The following is an 18,852-nucleotide window of genomic DNA, read 5'->3' on the forward strand; positions in this document are numbered from 1 at the left end:
GACACAGATGCCACAAACACACACACACACACACGCGTGCTCTGCTGCTTGAATTAAAATTAAATTGATTTCTCTTATCTCTCTCTCCACACCCTTCGTCTCTCCTCTCTTTGCACACATCCTTGAGACACGGGGACTCCAGGTGAATTTCAATGTCAAAGACACGAAGGTAACGCAAGCTCTGCAATCTGTTCATTCTGTCAAGTGGGTGTGTGTGTGTGTGTAGGTGTGCGCGTGCGCTCGTGTGCATGTGTGTACAGTATGTGCAGTGTGATTGGTGGGGGGTAGGCCTATTCATCTGTCTGGTGTGATCGTGGCTCTCTGTAACCGGGCCTAGGCGTGAGTATGCACTCTGTGATCTCCCAGATAAGAGTCATCCATCTGCTGTGTGTATCTGTCAGGACGCAGGCAGCCCTGCTTATCACTGCACTCATCCATTTCCCTCAATCATGCTCACTCTATTCTCTTTCCTTGTCCCTCTCTGTTTGCCCCTCGGTACAGTTCAAATGCTGCCCTTCATCTTGATTAGCCGACGAGCAGACAATCACGCCAAGGTGCGCCTTGGTGTTGAAAACCTGCAAACACGCATGTGACGTGCAGCTGTTGTAAATGTGCATGCATGCAAAAAGAATGCAAGCTTTCGCAAACAAGCCTACAAGCATGTACACATGTGCAGACATACACACACACACACTCACAAGTAGTTGGTATTCAGGGGCACTACCTCAACCTCTCACATTACCCACTATAGAAAGCAGCACAAGCCCCTTCCTCATACACTCCCAACATCAATCACACAGATGAAGAAAGAGCTGTTGTGTGTTATCTTTTCATTTTTCAGTCTGCAGCGAATCCGTCCGAGTAGCAGATTCCAGCTAACTACTTTGTGAAATGTGAGAGCATGAAGTAGCATGACAAGATGATTTGTGTACAGTAGCAACACCAGCTCAACGCAGGGGGAGTGTAGTTTACAGTGGGGAATCCGTTCAGGCTTTTGCCACCACATACATAACAAAGGCTTCACAGACAACCCTCAGACCACAAAGCAGCCTGAATACAGCTTTGTTGTCCCAGCAATCTGTACTTAGTTTGTCACGATCAATATTGTAGGAACCAAGCCCATTATTAATTCATAGTTGTAAAAACATTGTGCTCTGAGGTGGGCTGAATAAAGCAGCTTCAAAGAGGAGACAAACACTGTGTTTCACATGGGATCATTTCATGGGGTATAATGTGTTTCCATCATCAGTATTAATAGTATATGCCCATCCTAGATTGCATACCCTGGGTGCTGCTGGGCCTAAAGCAGGACAGGTTTTTGCTAGTGGAATATTTATAGCTGTGCATTAAAAGTGGAATCAAGGGTTTAAGTGTACCATTGCAACACCACCGCTGTTCCTTTGTCTGGGCCTGTCCAAAAATGTCTTGCCCCGGGCTATTTGCAGTGCTACATTCAAAACGTCAGTGATATCACACACCGCTGTCATATCAGAGATAGAATACATTAAAGAACAGCTGTATCTCAGCGGGTTGTGTTTGATTTTTCCCTTCAAGAAGAACGTGTTGCAGCCAAGCATATCTGAGGTTACTTTTATGTCAGTAAGTCACACATGCGCTTTGTTATTAGTCCTTACGATTTAAGACAGATGAGTAAAGGCAAGATTGAACTTTTTCCTCATTTATGCACATGAATGTTTAAATACAGGCATTTAAGTACTTTATGACATACTGTGTTGACTCATAACCAAAATTAACACCTGAAGTCTGACAAGAGATGTGAGAATATGTTGGACCACACTGCCATCTTGTGGTTGTTTTGCACAAATTCCAGCCCTCTTTACAGAGAATAACATTGCAAAAAGCTACAGTATGTGTAAGAAACAGACGGTAAGGTGAAACAACTGCCTATTTTATTAGGTCTGAGTCAAAAGGTGGACATTTATCTTCAAGCAAACAAAATTAACCAAAGCAACAAACAGGTAGGTATCTTTAAACTACAGTGTTCTATAAAACACAGCACACAAAATATAACTTTCTGATCATGTTTATGAAAAAACTCCAGATTATTTGATAAATTTATCCAATGATTAAACTTGTGTACTGTCTTATCCAAAAGACAATGCTGAAATATTATTTACAGGTTCATTGCTAAGAAAAGTAAGCAAATACAAACACTAGTTTTGTTACAGTGCACCCCATAATGTTGCTGTGAACTGAACGACATTTACTGACACTGTGCACTGCAAATTACTTCATCTACACAGCCTTGTAAGTAATGTAATCATCCTGTCTTACATTGCATGCTCACAGGCATGCCATGATGTGGACGTGTAGAAAAACAACATAATAAATACCATCTTTTTATAAAGAAGATAGCACAAATCCTAAAACACATAACATTAAAACAAACCTTAAAAGCCTTAGAAAGCAAATTCAAATTAAGTTACAATCTAAAGAAAAGGGAAAAAAAAATACAAAACTCAACTACTTATTGTAGGAGCGTGTTACAAAAACATAGGAATCCACACAAACATTGGTCAAACTACGCCATGATTTTAAACATCAGAGATGGTTTACAGGTTGTTAACAGGGGTGGAGGTTGGTGTGTAACAAGACCGAACATGTAGGGGAGGGAAAAAACACAGGTATTATATTAAAACAATATCTGTTCCTATTTACTACAGTAGAGTACACGTTTCCCTATACACAGCCAACAGTAACCACAGAGTGTAAATGTCTGAGAATCAGTAAAGTTCTTTCAACAAAACTACCACCACGATCATCCCTGAGAACAAATTTTGGTTCAGTACTCAGTGCATCTGAAATGTACTGTCACTACATCAAATTCAACTCATGACATGTTTGATCATCACATGCCAGTTCTAAAAACAGCTTAAACGTTATTTTGAAATGACCACTAATAATGCCTCGCAAGGTTTCAGTGTTATTTGTTTGAAGGCTTCCAACGCAAAATTTAATGCCAGTAAGGAGTGGCAATCAAAGTCTAACCTATGTGCGTTTGTTGTGTGCGTCTGTGTGTAGGCTGTCATTTGTTGTTCTTCAATAAACAGAAGAACACTACTTGTATGAAGCTGTTGTAGAAAAAAAAAAAATTTGCAAAAAGGTGAATCAGAGTACATCAGAATACACAGTACCGACTGTATAAAATAGAGGGGAAACATGCTGCCTTGGCTTTATTATTACAGTGAACCCTGATTTAAAATGCTCCTATGTATTTTAGTTATAAAAAAAAAAAAACAAAGACTGATATTCTGTGCATAAAAATGACTAACATCAGGAAGAAGGATTCAATGTTTGCTCTGGTACTCTTTGTCAACCCGGGCATCCTCTTCATCTTCCTGGTCTCTGGTCCCTTGATGACTCGCCCTCTTCAACATATGCATCCTCTTCCTGTTCAGTTCTTCTTAGGCCTCCTCCTCCTCCTGGTCACTGTCATCAGAGCCTACAGGACAGAAGTAAGACAAGTAGAATTTCATTTAAAAAAAAAAAAGGCAAAGCAGATTAATCAAAGAGTAGAAAATATGAAAACCAAGATGAATTATCAGCCCTTAGGTTCCCCAACCCTCCACCGACTGCTTATGATAGTGCTGAGTTTGCAACACTGCTGTTGAGAGTGGTGTCTTACCGTCAATCACAATTTCTCCACCATCATCCTCCTCCTCTGGGCTCTCATCTGAGGAGGAAATATTTCCTGTCTAATCAGTTTAGCCTGCATTACTCAAACATTTATATTTCAGCTGCAACGCAACCCAGTCAACTTGATGCTAACAAGTCCCTGGTTTCTCATTCACAACATGACCAGCAGCAAACACTGTGGATTTTATACACAGGATCATTTTTATCAAATTACAACAGCTATCTGCTGAAATCCACTTTAAAACTATTTAAAATCTGAAATAATTTTTAAAAAATTACATCTATATAAAACCAAATTTAACGTGACAAATTTGTATCTGTATAATTTGGGGTTTCAGCTGCCTTTTTAGGTTCTACTGTAGCACTAACCTGCGCTTGGCCCCCTGTCCTCCTCCTCCTCTTCGTCTTCCTCCTCCTCTTCGTCTTCCTCCCCCTCCCTACCGTGGCCTTGTTCAGCCTCACCAGTCTCCTCGCCAGGCTCATCGTCCGAGTCGGAGATTACCACACACTCATCTCCATTACCGTTGTCAGCTGCTCTCGCACCGCTGCCACTGCTGGTGTGAAAATGTAAATGCACACATACAGTAAACACACTCATTGTTTTGGTATGCATTCCACCTGGTCTAACCGGCAGGGGAAGAAAACATATCAGGAAACTGTTAAAGTTTACACATGAACTATAATTTAAACGTCACCGGGGCTGAGACTATTTCTACAATTAATAGCTTAATAAGTGGTTTGTCCACTTACTACATCTGATGTACACAGCTATGAAAATGAGTTGTCTGTACCTGCCGTTCTCCCTCGGTTCCCAGAGTGGAGTGAGGTAGTATCTCAGTGGGTCTCTGTACAGGTCGTCCTTAAGTATCTAAACATCAGACAGAGATCATTTCAATATATTTTAATTCAATATGTTTGGAGCATGTGCTCTCTTTAAGTGTCTTAATACACCACACACAGTCCTGCTAACCTTAGACAAAAGTTTGAGTACCAGCTAAAACATACACACATGGTAAAAGCGTCAGAATTGTATTCCTCCAAAAAATATCTAAAGTTTAAGCCTTTTACAGAATACATCTGGCATATAAAGAGTACAATTCATGGTTGTCTAGTGGGATAAATTGCTTCGAAGATATCGGGAAAAAAGATGCAGGTTGGCAGGTCTGAATACATGTCATCAGAGTAGTGCACTGTCAAAACTGGTTGACTACCAGTTAATAAACGAGACGGTGTTAATCTGCTGATCTCTGTGCGCTGCCATCATGAGCCTACGTTAGTATGAGGGAGCAGTCATCAGTACCTGTGCTACATCGTCTTGTCCTGGGTTGCTATGGTCACTGAACCAGCTGAAAAAGGTCTGGTAGACCCCACGTGACGACTTCCTGGGTTCGCTGTGGGCTGTCAGGTTTTGACCACGATGCCATAGGATGGGGTTGGAGAAAGACATGGGAGATCCTGAAAACATGAGCACCCAGGATTAGAAGGTGACCCAGAAATTAATGGACATGTTGATTTTGCGAAGCCTCAAAAAACAAAACTCATCATTAGATGAGGCGTACTGTCAGAATTCATTCAGTCAGTCTAACGGAAAAAATATCAGCTTTCTCTGAACAACTCACATGGTAAACAACCCCTGAACAATCTGACATTACAAACAGGTGAATGTCATCACGTTTCTGTAATAAAACACTCTCCAATAGCTCCAATTTACTGTTTGACAACATGAAATGTTCTGTAAACAAAAACAAATCTTTACATGAGAAAAGTAACTCACTGCCACAAAACTAGAAACCATTGTACAGTGGAATGCAATGCAGAAGCTTTGTTGCACTAAATCTATGAAACATTATACTACAGTTTTTTGTGTGTCACTGTGATAACTTTCTTTCGAGACTATAGTTTGTGGTGTTGTATGGAACTACACTATACTGAACTGAGTTGCCAATATTTTCTCATGCACATTTACAAACATGGAGAATACAACAACTACAGTATTCTCACAATTTTCTCACAATTATTATTTATTGTACAGTTACATTGTTTGAGGATTGTGGGTGTGAAATTAATAAGTTTGTTAAAATTCTTCAGTTTTCTGGCAACCTACTCTTCATGCTCAGTACTTTTTGGTAAGTGTTCCACAAAATGTGTTGCTATTTGTCTTTTTTTTACTCCAAAATATGAGTCTGCTTAGAACTTAATGTTTTAGATGGGTTTGCTGCTTTCATGTAAAAAAATGGAAAACAAAATGTACACAGCAAATGAGAATATTTTGGTTTTGGTGTAGAGTTCATTACAACATGCATTCGTTAAGAATGACATCTCTGTGCCTTGACTTGATCACTCCATGCTCATTTTTACCTCCCATCCCAAGGTGCAGCTCCTTCATGATGATGTTGTTTTGGAAGTAGGGGTTCCGTCTGAAGTGGAAGCGGATCCTGTAGCCCAGTTTGTTATTCTTGAAAGACTCGATCTGAGAAAGACATGAGGAAAAGTCTGAATTCTGCCACTAGGCATATACAAATGCCAGGCTTTGTAAGAACAAAACACCAACACTTCCTACCTCAAGATCAGTCATGTAACTAAGGGCATCCTCATCAGTCTCATCGATGTGAGCTGAGAGATGTGGATGGTTCAACAGCTGGCACATTGGAGTTAAGAAAAAACCCATCATACTCAAACACAAAGCAGGAATGGAGAAATGGAGAATGAGAGAATTTTTTTTCACTTTAAGGATACAGCTGTCACCCAGAAGCCAGGGATGGTTTTTGTAATGGAGCTGCGCTGATCCAGATGTGGGCGCCGCTGACGACTAATCTTCAGCTCCAGCCGTTGGTGAAGCCGGGCACTTTTCTTCTCAAGGGCTTCCAGTCTCATCTGTACCTGCGCCAGGAGAGCCACTGACTGTCTCATCTCAGGGGCCATCTTAACTGACACAATGGCACACTCCCCATCATCATTGTCCTCATTGTCTGATGGGAAAGAGGAGCTTGGTGAAGACGAAGTCCCAGATATGGATTCGTCACCTTCATCTGCTTCGGGTACATCATCTGCATCTTCTCTGTCAGTACTGTGCACAGATGTGGAGCTATCTGCCGCAGCTGCCTGCGTTTTAGAGCCTGCTCTTGAGGACTGCTGGCCCCCGCGTTGTTTGAATTTGCTCCCTTGTTTCACCTGTTTAGCTTTTTCAGATGAGCAAGGAGTCTCTTGACGGTCTTCCCCGTCTCTTCCTGTGAGACTGGCGAGTGCTTCAGCAGCTGCTATGGCTGCTGAGTCGGACTGATCCAGAGGAGTTGTGGGACGTTGCTCTGTTCCAACTGCCTTCTCTGCATCTTCCTTTGAGTCAGCAGATCCCTGTGCACCTGAGGACTGTGGTTTTTCGGTGTTGCTGGCATCGTGACCGTCACCACTGGAGCTGTTGACAGGCAGTGTACTTGTGCCATCCGTGCTGCCTGAACCCTGATCCGTTAGCACGGCAGCTGGTTCTTCCACGCTTTCTTCTGACTTGTCCTCGCTTCCAGCTGCTTCTTTACTCTGGGCTTCACTGTTTTTGCGACTTTCCGAAGTGTCCCCTGCTTCGTTCGATGCATCACTTACTTTTGAGGACTTGCTGGGAATAGTGCTGCCTTCATCCTGGTCGGGTGATGGACACCGTTTCCTCGATGCAGAGTCAGCGGACTGTTGGCAGTCCGTCAGTTCACTCATGCTAGCCAGCTAGCCAAATAGCTAACAAGCTAGATCGCCTGCAAGCTCAGCTAAAAAATGCAACTGATTAATCACCTGAACTAGCTACTCAGATAACCGCTGTGATTTTGTTCCTTGGATCGTAATGTTACCTACATTCTCGGTGGAGCAAGAGCAGGAAGCAGTTCTCCTATTTCTCCGCGGCCTTGCGTAACGTTAAAAATTAGCAGGCTATGGCTAACGTCAGTTAGCTCACGTTACCCAATTCGTGTGTCCTCGCATTGATGTCTGCACCACATTTTCGCCAACATAAGTCCAACGAGAAAGAGTCGGTCCAAATAATCAAACCCTCCCACGATATACCGCATTTAGCGACAATCCGCGTTATTTATTTTAGTTTGTGTTTGCATTACCCGTTAGCTTACTATCCGTGTACCGACGTGACAGGAAAACAATCCTCTGATTGGCTACGGCACGCCGCGCTAAAACCTCTCCGCCAATCACGTACAAGGGTGTGTTTACACGCTGCTCTGTCTGTATAGACGGCGGTTTAACTGCGCAGCAGCAAGTGTAACGAAAAATCAGAAGCCCAGTAAATGTAAAGCATATTTTATACATTTACGTTACGTTGCGTTACGTTACGTTACAACATCGAAACAGACCGTAAGTTAACTGTCTAACACGCTGAATTTGGCGAATTTGAAATGGAGGAAATTTGTAATTAATCACACGCACGGTTCCAAGACCACAAACGTCAAGCCAGATGTAAACAAGGACTTGGCTTTGTGTGGGTGTGTGAATTCAGTGAAAGCCTAAACCGTGGCCTGTGTGATGGCTTAGTTAGCATCAAATACGATTGTTTTATTCCCAGAAAAGATCTGGACGCACACAACTATAAATATCCTCCCAGTCACGTTTGTACATTTTGTTTCGTCCCCTCTCCCTCCTCTTTTTTCACTTATTGAAACGGCATTCTTTCTAACATACAGTAAATGATAAGTAGAAATACATTAAGTTCCTTAATGACTAAATTTTGTACTGCTATTAAATTCAATTGTGAACCCTACTTTGGACAGGCACCCTAGGATGCCCTGTCCCTAATAAATAAATAAACAAACATAATAAAGAAATCGTCTTTGTATCAATTAATTCATTCCAGGCTTATATATTACTGATAATTGGCCGATATGATATTAGGCTACTTTAATATCCAATTTCCAGGAGCGGGGGTTTAGCAAGCCCAAACCAAACGGAACAGGGGGGAGTCGCAGGATTATACCAATTTAAAAGACAAATTTGGGGCATGGAGATCCCGGTAGGTCAGTGCTAAAATTAGAGGCTGCTCCTTCTGCGACAGCAGCCAAAGGGAGATGCATAAAGACATGTAAACCAGGGGATACACTATCACAAGGGCTGGCAGTAAAGACAAGTTTTCCATGGGTGACATTTAACGCCACACGCTGACTGAGGAGGCTCTGTGCGTAACGCAGGGGCAGCTCTGGATCTACACTGGCCACTGCTGCGCAAATCAGCACGAGTATTTGGTTGTGGTTTGTTATTTTGGAGACGCCATATGTACTCTCTACAGCGCGCAGCTTCCTTGAGTGTACACTTCTGCAAAAATGTCTTTTTTAACCATACCAACTCAAGAGGGGCTTTTTACCGCGGCTAAGACTGTCAAGTCAGGCGAGGACACAGAGGGTAGGTCTCCCATGAAAGACGAGGATAATAATGATGATGATGATGATGAAGATGATGACACCGAGGACGTCCGCCTCATTCCGAGATGCTCCCCGGTACCCCGAAAGCGAGGCCCGTCCATCTTCGACGAGACTGCTGAGTACATGCGGATCCACTTGGCGCTGTCTGCCGGAAAGAGAGTGTCATTTGCCGATACAACAGGTGGAGATCTGGTGGATGTGAAGGAATTCATTGCCTTTGATTCGGACGAGGAAGAAGACAGTGCGAGGTGGCAAGAAGAGGAGGCAAAGTACCGAAAGCCTGAGCGAGAGCCGATCTATCATGTGCACCCAGAGTATAACGCACCTGACGGCGGTGCCCTGCTGCAGGCTGTACACGCTAATAAAGTGGAGGTTGAGCAGATGTCCCTAGTAGAGGATGAGCCACTTGCCTTCGGTGGTTTAATACGAGTCCTGAACATCTCCTTCCACAAAGCAGTTTATGTCAGAGCGACCATGGACAACTGGGTTACTTACTTTGACCACCCGGCAGAGTATGTCCATGGATCTCATGATGGGGACACTGATCAGTTCTCCTTCAAGCTGTCTTTTGCGCCACCTTATATCACACATGGCTCTCGCATTGAGTTTGTGGTTCGCTATGAAACGTCTGATGGTGATTTCTGGGCTAATAACTCCTCTATGAATTATGTGGTGACTCTGCTCCTGTCCTATGAAGATGATTCCACTCAAAAAGACAAAGATATGCAACAAATAAGAAGTATCCTGAAACCTCCAAAAGCTTACAGGTAAATCGCCTGTCACACCTGTGCTCTCATTTGTCAGACCCAGATCAAGGGATAAATACTTAACAGGCCATTTGTGCAATATTTTGGCCACAGTCCGCCTGAGATTCCTTTCCTCCTCTGACCTCCACAGACTGCAGCTAACTTAATTATAGGCGTTTAAACCTCAGTGTGCTCAAAGACCTTGAAAGCTGTCCATCCTTATCATCCAATGGAATAAAACGGGATGCTCAAGTTTAATTTCTGAATGATAAAAGTTTCAGATTTAGGTGACTAAGAAATAGCCTAATTTCCACATAGAGAGCACATTGGCAAACAAATCATGTAGAGACAGATGTAAACAAAGTCAAAAAAGTTCTAACACTAGGCGCTGTGCAGCTGTAGCGCTCCAGTTGCTTACTAATTCCCTGTGAGGTTTTGTGGCTGAAATGAGCATTCAGCTTTATTCAGAAGTTCTGCCTGGAGACTGCCTGTAGCATCGTAAGAACTCACGCGGGATGTTAATAAACACAGTTACACAGGCTTTTGCACAGTGAGAGCACAAGGAGAGAATCTAATCTACCTAATTATGTGTTCATAAAGTTTGTTAATGGCTGATTTTAGTCTTTACGATCCAGTGCCTTCAGCATCTGCAGTGAGAGATAGAAAGAGTTTTGGAAAGAGAACACACCCCTTTCAGAATGGCAATCATCCAGTGGTGTGTGAGGACGATCAAAATAGGCAAAGGGCAGGTGTCGTTTTCAGGCCGGTCGTTTCCCTGCACTAAAATTTACCTCTGACCTTTTCTATCAGAGTCATAGGGGAGCAGAGCAATTTCCGTGGAACAGATTGGCCTCATTCCCTTGTGTCGTTAGAGGCTGGCACACAAATCATTTCTCTGCTTTCTTTGCTCCCTTCAAGTCAAGTAATCCCCTGATGTATTGTTGCATCAACATAAAAGTGCCTGATGAATCTCACAGTGCACAGAGACAGAAGACAGCCGCAAAGGTCCCCTGAGGTCCCCATAAAACGAACAAACAGGGTATAAACTGATGTGGTCTTCATTGGTGAAGCTGTTTGGAAGTCAGAAGGAGGCCAGATGGGTTGTTAGGGATGGATGAGTCACTTACTGCAAAGGTGGAATTTGGGGAGCAGAAACTGTACCAGCACCACCACCCCCCACCCCCACCACCACCACCACCACCATAGCAACCATCATAGATTCATTAGGTGCTTTGAAGTTAACTGATAATTGGATTTAACACATTAACAACACAGCCAGTGGGAGGAAAGGTTTCTATGGGATGAAACAAGTCTAGACACTAGAATTTATTACTCACTGTATATTAATATGACTTACAGTAGCTTCTGTTTCTGCTTTGAAGTAATCCTGCTGCTGGTTTAGTTTATATTTAACTGAACTCCACCTCAGGCAAATATCGATATCACACATTAATGCACTGCGGCTGACGGTAAATACTGAGACCAGAGCAGAAACAATGCTTCTGTGTCAATGTCATCTGCCTCAATCGCCATGTGATGAGGTTGCTCAGTTTTGCCTCAGTCTCAATCTTTTTCAATTCAACTTGCTGCTGAGTCAGTCTGGAGTTTTGCAACATGATGTGGGCCAAAAGGGGCCAGAGCTCCAGATCAGGCTTGAATAGATCTAACAGAATTTATTATGCTAACTGTATCTCAGTTCTACAATATCAGGCTCATGTCAGACTTAGAATCTCAGTTTTTCTAAGCGTTTGCACCAATGTCAAATGTGACTTCTAATTCATAACCTTCAAATGTATAATGAAAAGCTTTATGTCTGCTTCGGTCAGAAATCAAATGTTGATTCTCCCAAAAATGACAAATAATTTACCTTTAAGTTACCTTACTTTTGTAGTTGTTGTTGAGCATACTGTGCTTGCCATGATAGAGCTGGAACAAAAAGAAAAAAAGTAGAGCTTAGCAAATAATGACTACACATCATCAGACATGTATAATGCAAAGATCTTTGTCAGATCTCTATCAGATTTTAAATCCGCCCCTCTGATATAAAACTGGAAGTGCATTAAGCACAGGGAGTATGAAGAGCTTGTCAGGTTTTTCCCACTCTATTTGTGTAGCTCCTGTCACATGCTCGTCACACTTCTTGACCTCTATTTCATTTGGCAACCTTTGCAGGACTCTTGGCCATGTTACCTCCCCCTTCTTTCAACAGAAGTGTCCTCAGAAAACATCTCTGCTCCATTATTTGGCTGAAAAATTAATCGTGGCTACATTTGATCAACCTGTTTATATATTTTTAGGATCGTATGTAAACACATTTGAAAACATGTGATAGGGCAAATCCAGTGAAAAATGTTCAGCTGATTTATCTTAGTGTGTCCCCCAGTAACTCTGACATAAAAATATAACAGTTCTACTGATATTCTGACTTATATTGTGCTTGCACCTCAGTCAACAATATCTCACTCAGTAATTTCCCACCTCGCCATCTATTTTAACAAACAGCCTAATGAGATGTGTCATCACTGAGGCTTTTGGCTTTAAAGCTCTCTGCTCAGCTGGTGCTGCTGAAACAGAATTGTACAAAATGTACAACACAGTGGAAAAGGATGTCTAACCACGTTTGATTAAAATGACTAATTCAGTCCATTAACAGCTGAACCGCTTCAGCAAATAATAAGGATAATTATCCAAGCTACCCGCTTTATATTTGCCTTCTTTATACATGAGCTACTATTTAAACAGTCCATCTTGGGACCCAAAATGGCATCATTTATTTTCAGGTATGACCGGCGCATTTGTCAGCTGATTCAAATGTTGCATCTATTGCACAAAATGAGCTTAAAATACAAAACTATTTGAGTAAACTAAGATGTAGCTATAAATCCATAACCTTGCTGCTCAGCCTCAGCTCACTTTATCAAATAGGTCTCCCTTAGTGTTTCTTTCCACGGTTCCCTCAGCTCGATGCTGTTTACAGACCACTCAGTAAACTGTGTATTTTCACTGTGCATTATTGTTGCATTTAAACATAAGACCTCTGAGGTTTCAGTTGCCTTCTATTCAAAAGTGTAAACTCACATTTGGGTGTGTTTCAAAGAGTATATTACTGAGTGAGTTTTTACATTGTCTTATAACCAAAATGTCTCTCTTTTCTTTCAGTATGAATGACAATTTAGATTCGGAGGAGGAGCAGGAAAAGGAAGAAGGTACAGTTTGGACGCTGTCATACAAAATCAACTATCAGTTCACTATCTGAAAAAAAGTGGTATTGCATAGGAGAATTGATATGTTTACTTTAAGGTAAGGTTTCATGGACTCACAAGGGACAGATTTAAAAAAAAAAAAAAAAAAGGTTAAAGTTGGTGCAGGAGAGATGAAGACATCCTGACTAGTGTGGGTCAGGCTCCAAAAATACTGACTTCTACATTTCCCATAATGCACCTCAGTTGCATATTTCATCATTAGCATTACTGTGAAATTGCCCAGTTTGTAACACAGTCTTACCCAAGTCTCAAGCCCAAACCGAGGTAATCACGGGTTATTTTCTCAGACTTGTCAAACCCCCGTCCAGAGCCATAGAAAACATCATAGGACATTGTCACAGGCTGAGTAGTGCTCCCTGGGATGAGTAAACTGATTCACACATGGGAAATTGCTGGAGTGCCCCTTTAGTTATTTATCTACTGTTGTTTAAAAAATGTTGATAATTGGTGTTTTGTTGAACAAGGTCATTTTCTCTGTAATCAGAGTCTCATAGTAAATGTATCTGTTTTACATCAGCAGAAGAAGCAGGGGCCTCCAAGTCAGGACTTGTCAGACCTACAGCTATCTGCCCTGCCATTGTACAGCCGGAGATTGACATTGAGGTAAGAGTACTGGAAAGAAAGGAACATCTTTAAATGAGAAAAACCGTTAACTGACTGGAGGGTTCATTGGGGCTCTTTTTCAGTATGAACTTTCTTTGACCTGCAAAAGTTAAAACAGTCCAGAGTAACTGGGATGTGCTACTGTAGCTTGTTGCCAACAGAAGAAACACATTTGGAAAATTACTTGTTTGATTATGTTCAGATTATCTTGATTTGCATGCATTTGTTGACACATTCCCATTTAACAGGTAAGCAAGCTAAGTGCTTTATCCCTTTATGCGAGTCATGTGTCTAATAAATCATAACAAACATTTCTATTCAACTTTTAAAGCTTACCATCATTGGCTTGGTTGTTTATATTGTTCACAGCTCATTGAAGCTTCAGCAACAACTTAGGTAATGTCTCGCTTCTCACCGCTGTAGCACGAGTACCGTATGCTGGTCTCCTTGTCAGCTTCGTATCGTGTTCACATCATGATGCATGCTGTTTAAATGTCTCTGCATCTTAAATTTTCCCCGTTAAATCGGAATTCATGTCTCTTTTCAGTCTTAAGTGAGTCTGAGCACTAATATTCATTCACACTATGTGTAATCATAATATCCCGTATGTTCGCATTATCTGTGATTATGGTACTGAAGCCCATTATCATTGTGCTATTGTCAGTGTATTTATATAGAGGTTTTTCTTTTTACTGAAGTGTTACTGAAACTCATTTTAGATCACACACAGTGGAAAATCTCTGAAGAGAAGCACAATTTAACTGCTGTGACCCTGCTGCAATATTAAAGGAATAGTTCAACATTTTGGGAAATAGCCTTATTTGCTCTGTTGCTGAGTGTCAGATTGACATTACTCTGAGCACTAACACAGTAATGCTAAAAACAGTGTTGGCATCGTTCTGTTCTAATATTCTTTCTATTTATTTGGGATAAAATGATGGTGGAGGAGAGAAATGCTGAGCTGCTTAAAACTTTGATCATAAGGGGCTTGGGTTAACACTTTGGCAAGCAAAAGTTGATTTTGGTACTATTATCAGTTTGGAAGAAAGCTGTATTTGAGAAGAAGGAGGAAGTAACTGTTGATTTGCTTAACAATGAGTAAACTGCCTCAGAAATCCCAGAGGACGTCAAAAACCAAAACAAACAAAAAACTTAGGGTGTCCACCTCCTAACAGAATAACATGATGACGTGATCTGGTTTTCATTTCTCACTGATACTACAGATATATATCTGTTAGGCATGCACTCATCCAGCTCATCTGTATGTTTGGTTCACATCAGTATTCACATGCATGCTGTTTCCCTTTGGCAGAGCATCACATTTACAGTCAACTCCTGTATGAACATCAAAATTCCTCCAAACGTTATTCAGTATATTTTGAAAATCAAATTCAAGGTTTTTCAGGGGTTAAACATCCAAACGTCATTGTTCCTGACAAATTAATTCTCCACGTTTTGTGTAATCATTTTCGAGTTGAGCTTTGTCAGTATAATTGCCAGTGTCCATCACTTTAATGGTTCACTCGCTGAGTTTTCAGTTGTGTGCAAAGTTTTCATTCTGTGCTGCTTCAAATCATTTCTTAAAACACTTTTCTCTGAGATTGACACAAAGTGCTCTCACTGAAAACAGAATTCTGAGAAAGTATTTGGTGTAAATTTATGAAGCATAGGATTTCATAAAAAAATGCAGCATACAAAATTATAGATGTAGGATATGTATAACTTACATAAAAGTGTTGTGATTCTGTTTTACCATCAGAAATGATACCAGGTCTCTGCGGGATTTTCATCTGGAAACATGATATTAACACAGAACATGACGTTAAATCTTAACATATTCATCTGTGTCTAATTATTTTCTACATTAACACTTACATGTCCTATCTTAGTTCCTCTGTTACTCGTGTTTAATGTGTCTTGCTCTTGAGCTTGTTCTTTTGGGTGTTATCTGTCTTTTGGTTTTAAATTGTTATGATTTTATCTTGATCTGACTTTTGATGTTTGAAAATGCTCAAAGCTCTTTTTAATGTTTTAAGCCTTTATGTAAAAACAAAAAAACGTTTGAGTACCTGGTGTTCAAAGGAAAAATAATCACCCCCTAGTTCAAAATGTGAAAATATGTACATTTGGCAAAGTTAAGGATAAAATAACACTGCATTGAAAATGGCATTGATCTGTTTTTTTTCTCCCTTTGATGCCCCTGTGCTGTATGGATTCCAGTTAAAGAAAAGCATCTTCAAAATATCCATTATCGTTTTTTTTTTTTTTATTCATGACAGGGGAAGTCCATGCATGAGAACTTACATTTCTGCCAACAATTTTGAAAGAATATATCACCCAATCCTGTCACAACTAGGGCAAGGACTTGGACCCAAATGCACGACCCCACAGACGAAATCAAAAATATGGATCACCCATAAAGGGGAAAAAGTCACAGAAAACAAAAATACAAAACGCAAACACAAAATCACTCTTAGCGAGGAGAAACACAGAACACGGAGCTAAAACCAAACAAGAAACGAAGTAACAAATAAATAGAAAACCTAACTGGGGATACGATGACGAGAGGCAAGATGAGAAACAAAAGACAAGGCGAAAGACATGAGCCAACAGCAAGAGACAAAACTCAAGGCCAACTGAAAAGAACAAAAGGAGACGCAGAGATTATATACACTCAAGGTAATGGGCAACAGGTGAAACCAATTACGGCGGGGCAGACAATCACAAAGGCGGGAAACAAGACAAATACAGGAAGTACAAAAAGACAAGATACACAAGGGCAACGATTTCAAAATAAAGCAGGAACTATAAACAAAACTTAACAAACTAAACAAGAATCTGAAAAGGTCCAAATGACCACAAAAGAGATCATAACATAACAAAAAGGGTTCAGAAGAAAAGCCCCCTTAGGGGCTAGTCATGACAAATCCCACCATAATGCTTCTGTTTTGTTTGAATTTCCTCACAATTCCAACGTCAGCATGGGATCCATTTCACAGAAAAGCATTTGTATGCGGTAAAATGCTTTTCTTCTTACTGTGTGAAACGCTAATGTACGATACAAATCTTTTCCCTTTGTCTTTATACTCTCCTAGCTGTCACTTCTGTCTCACTGTTTTACTTTAACAGATTGCAGTTCACCCATATGGTCCCTCTGTCCCACCCAACCAAGATCTTCCATCTGTTGATGGCACACTGTCCACTCACGCTGTATCCCCAGGTGAAAGATTCCCCTCTATGTCTTCCGAAACCACTCTTCAAACTAATTCATCGTTTGTTCTCTGTGCCAGCGAATCAGTCCAGCCAAATAAGTCACAGCCTTTACCCAGACTCCACTGTGAATTAGGCAACCAAACGTCAGAGCAGCCCGTAGACAGTAGTCCCTCTGCACTGCTGTCTCCTCTACAACAAGAGTCAAGGCCGAGATCAGAGAGCTCCCAGACTGGTGGAGAGGAAATCCCTCCTTCAGAGGCCTCTTGCATGCATCTTCCTACCACAGAGACAAATCTGGGGCCAACAGGAGAGGACAGGTCGATTGAAAGCCCAGCAAGTCGCCCTTGTCTTGAACTTGCTGCTGCTGCTGCTTTCATCTCTTCTCCCAGTGTGACTGAGGCCTTCAAGCCAGAGGTTGCATTGGGTCAGAGTGAACTTGTTGCAGGGCTTTCAGAGGGTTCCACCGGGTCTGCAGTGCATCGTGAAGGCGGTACATCTGTGCTCCAATCGCCTCTGGAAGAGAGTCAGGCATCTCTGGAAGCAGGAAGTGAAGCTCCCTCATCACCTGAACACACAGAGAACGTCTCAGTGAGTACAGATGTCACTGAGGTGAACCAAAACTTAGCTCCTCGGTCTGTCTCGGCCCGGGAAGAGAAAGAAGATGCTCCCCAGATTTCCCCTGACACATTATTAGAGAATCTATCCAACACGGCTTCTGAGCCCCAGTCTGAGCGTGACGTAAACAGGAATCTGATGCCATCCATCATCTTTCTGAGTGGAGTTGTCTCCCTCTCGATAGTGATGCAGGAACCCAGTGCCCTCTTCCTCATTGGACTGCTTCTGGTCCTGCGCCGTTTGTGATTATGCCACAGAAGTTCATTCTGATCTGTTCGCAAGCTAAGTGCCTTTTCATGATTCCAAAAGAAGCCATCAAGTCAAAAATATGTTGAAATTGTGTGTCAGATTGATATACATTTTCATCAGAAGAGAGACATATTGGGTACAGTTTTAATTTCCATGAGAAGTCTGTATCATGTAAAAAGTGATTATAAATATATTGGTGATATTTTCATGCAGTCTATCAAAGAGTTAACAGTAGACAGTTATTACCCCATTTTTGCAACATCATCGTGAGGGCTCTAATACCAAATCACAGAATATTATCACACATTTAAATGCACTGTAATTATTTTTTTCTTGTCATGTGGAAATGTTTGTATGTGGTGTTATATTCTGATTTATTCAATCAGTTCTATAATGCACTTTTTTTTTTTTGACTGTTGTTGTCAGTGTGTATCTAAGGTTGTTGTCTAACCAGACTGCCATGAATTTAACTTTTGTGAATTCCATTTGTTATTATGTCTTTAACGAAGGACAACAAAAACAAAACATTACCATAGTGGGACACTGAACATACTTAGAAATGGAATTTTGTTTACAAAATGCAAAAGGAAAACATGCAGTATTTTCGCCTTAATGCTTAAAAAATGAAAACCTGATAACCTTTGGCAAACATCAGATTGAAATGGATGCTGTTCCAGGGATAAAACGAGTGTGACATGTGAAAGTGACATTAATCAGTAGCAAACACCAGCCTCCTTTCTAATGCATATTTCATTTGATAATTTTTCCTGTTCTTGCTAGTAAACAAACGCTGTGGTCATTGTTGTTGCATAACATAACATTTTAAAGCACTACTTTGACAACCTCACAGCCAGACTGAAGCACCAAATGACATGTTTGAAGTGATGAAAGTTTTTGCAGTGTATTGCCATTAAACATGGTCTTATACCCCGTACCATTATGAGTTTGTTTGTTTTGTGTATTTGTTTTTCTTTTCATCCATTCTTTAAATGCACAACAGTTTCATGCACAATAATGGCACTGCAGTGCGGAGAAGGAAATTTCGGAGAGACTGACATGGCACTAAAATAACATCAGAGCCTTCAGCGCCTCTGACTCTGGAGC

The 18,852-nt window shown here is 41.2% G+C and overlaps 2 protein-coding genes across 8 annotated transcripts; one reads left to right on the forward strand and one right to left on the reverse strand.

The window, feature by feature from the left end:
• Window positions 1-1,893: 1,893 nt before the first annotated feature.
• Window positions 1,894-7,785, reverse strand: tspy (testis specific protein Y-linked). Of its 3 annotated transcripts, XM_041060875.1 has the most exons (9): window positions 7,495-7,785; window positions 6,394-7,406; window positions 6,218-6,295; window positions 6,016-6,127; window positions 4,958-5,112; window positions 4,449-4,525; window positions 4,027-4,211; window positions 3,647-3,712; window positions 1,894-3,463 (listed from the first exon to the last, which is right to left on the reverse strand). In XM_041060875.1, the coding sequence occupies exons 2-9, from the start codon at window positions 7,357-7,359 to the stop codon at window positions 3,426-3,428; spliced, it is 1,677 nt and encodes a 558-aa protein (XP_040916809.1). In that variant the 5' UTR covers window positions 7,360-7,406; window positions 7,495-7,785; the 3' UTR covers window positions 1,894-3,425. The 3 variants fall into 3 exon arrangements, with proteins under 3 accessions (XP_040916809.1, XP_040916817.1, XP_040916801.1); XM_041060883.1 differs by having other exon boundaries at window positions 3,647-3,694; window positions 6,394-7,785; XM_041060867.1 differs by having other exon boundaries at window positions 6,394-7,785.
• Window positions 7,786-8,707: 922 nt separating this feature from the next.
• On the forward strand, window positions 8,708-18,682 carry si:ch211-167b20.8 (protein phosphatase 1 regulatory subunit 3A). 5 transcript variants are annotated; one of them, XM_041061078.1, is made up of 5 exons: window positions 8,708-9,826; window positions 12,965-13,011; window positions 13,586-13,671; window positions 14,041-14,067; window positions 16,801-16,934. In XM_041061078.1, the coding sequence occupies exons 1-4, from the start codon at window positions 8,961-8,963 to the stop codon at window positions 14,065-14,067; spliced, it is 1,026 nt and encodes a 341-aa protein (XP_040917012.1). In that variant the 5' UTR covers window positions 8,708-8,960; the 3' UTR covers window positions 16,801-16,934. The 5 variants fall into 5 exon arrangements, with proteins under 5 accessions (XP_040917012.1, XP_040917030.1, XP_040917020.1 ...); XM_041061096.1 differs by having other exon boundaries at window positions 13,589-13,671; window positions 14,041-14,071; window positions 16,799-16,925; XM_041061086.1 differs by having other exon boundaries at window positions 8,709-9,826; window positions 13,589-13,671.
• The last annotated feature ends 170 nt before the right edge of the window (window positions 18,683-18,852 follow it).

The sequence above is a fragment of the Toxotes jaculatrix genome, chromosome 2 (assembly GCF_017976425.1).
Source record: "Toxotes jaculatrix isolate fToxJac2 chromosome 2, fToxJac2.pri, whole genome shotgun sequence".
Classification (NCBI taxonomy): Eukaryota; Metazoa; Chordata; class Actinopteri; family Toxotidae; genus Toxotes; species Toxotes jaculatrix.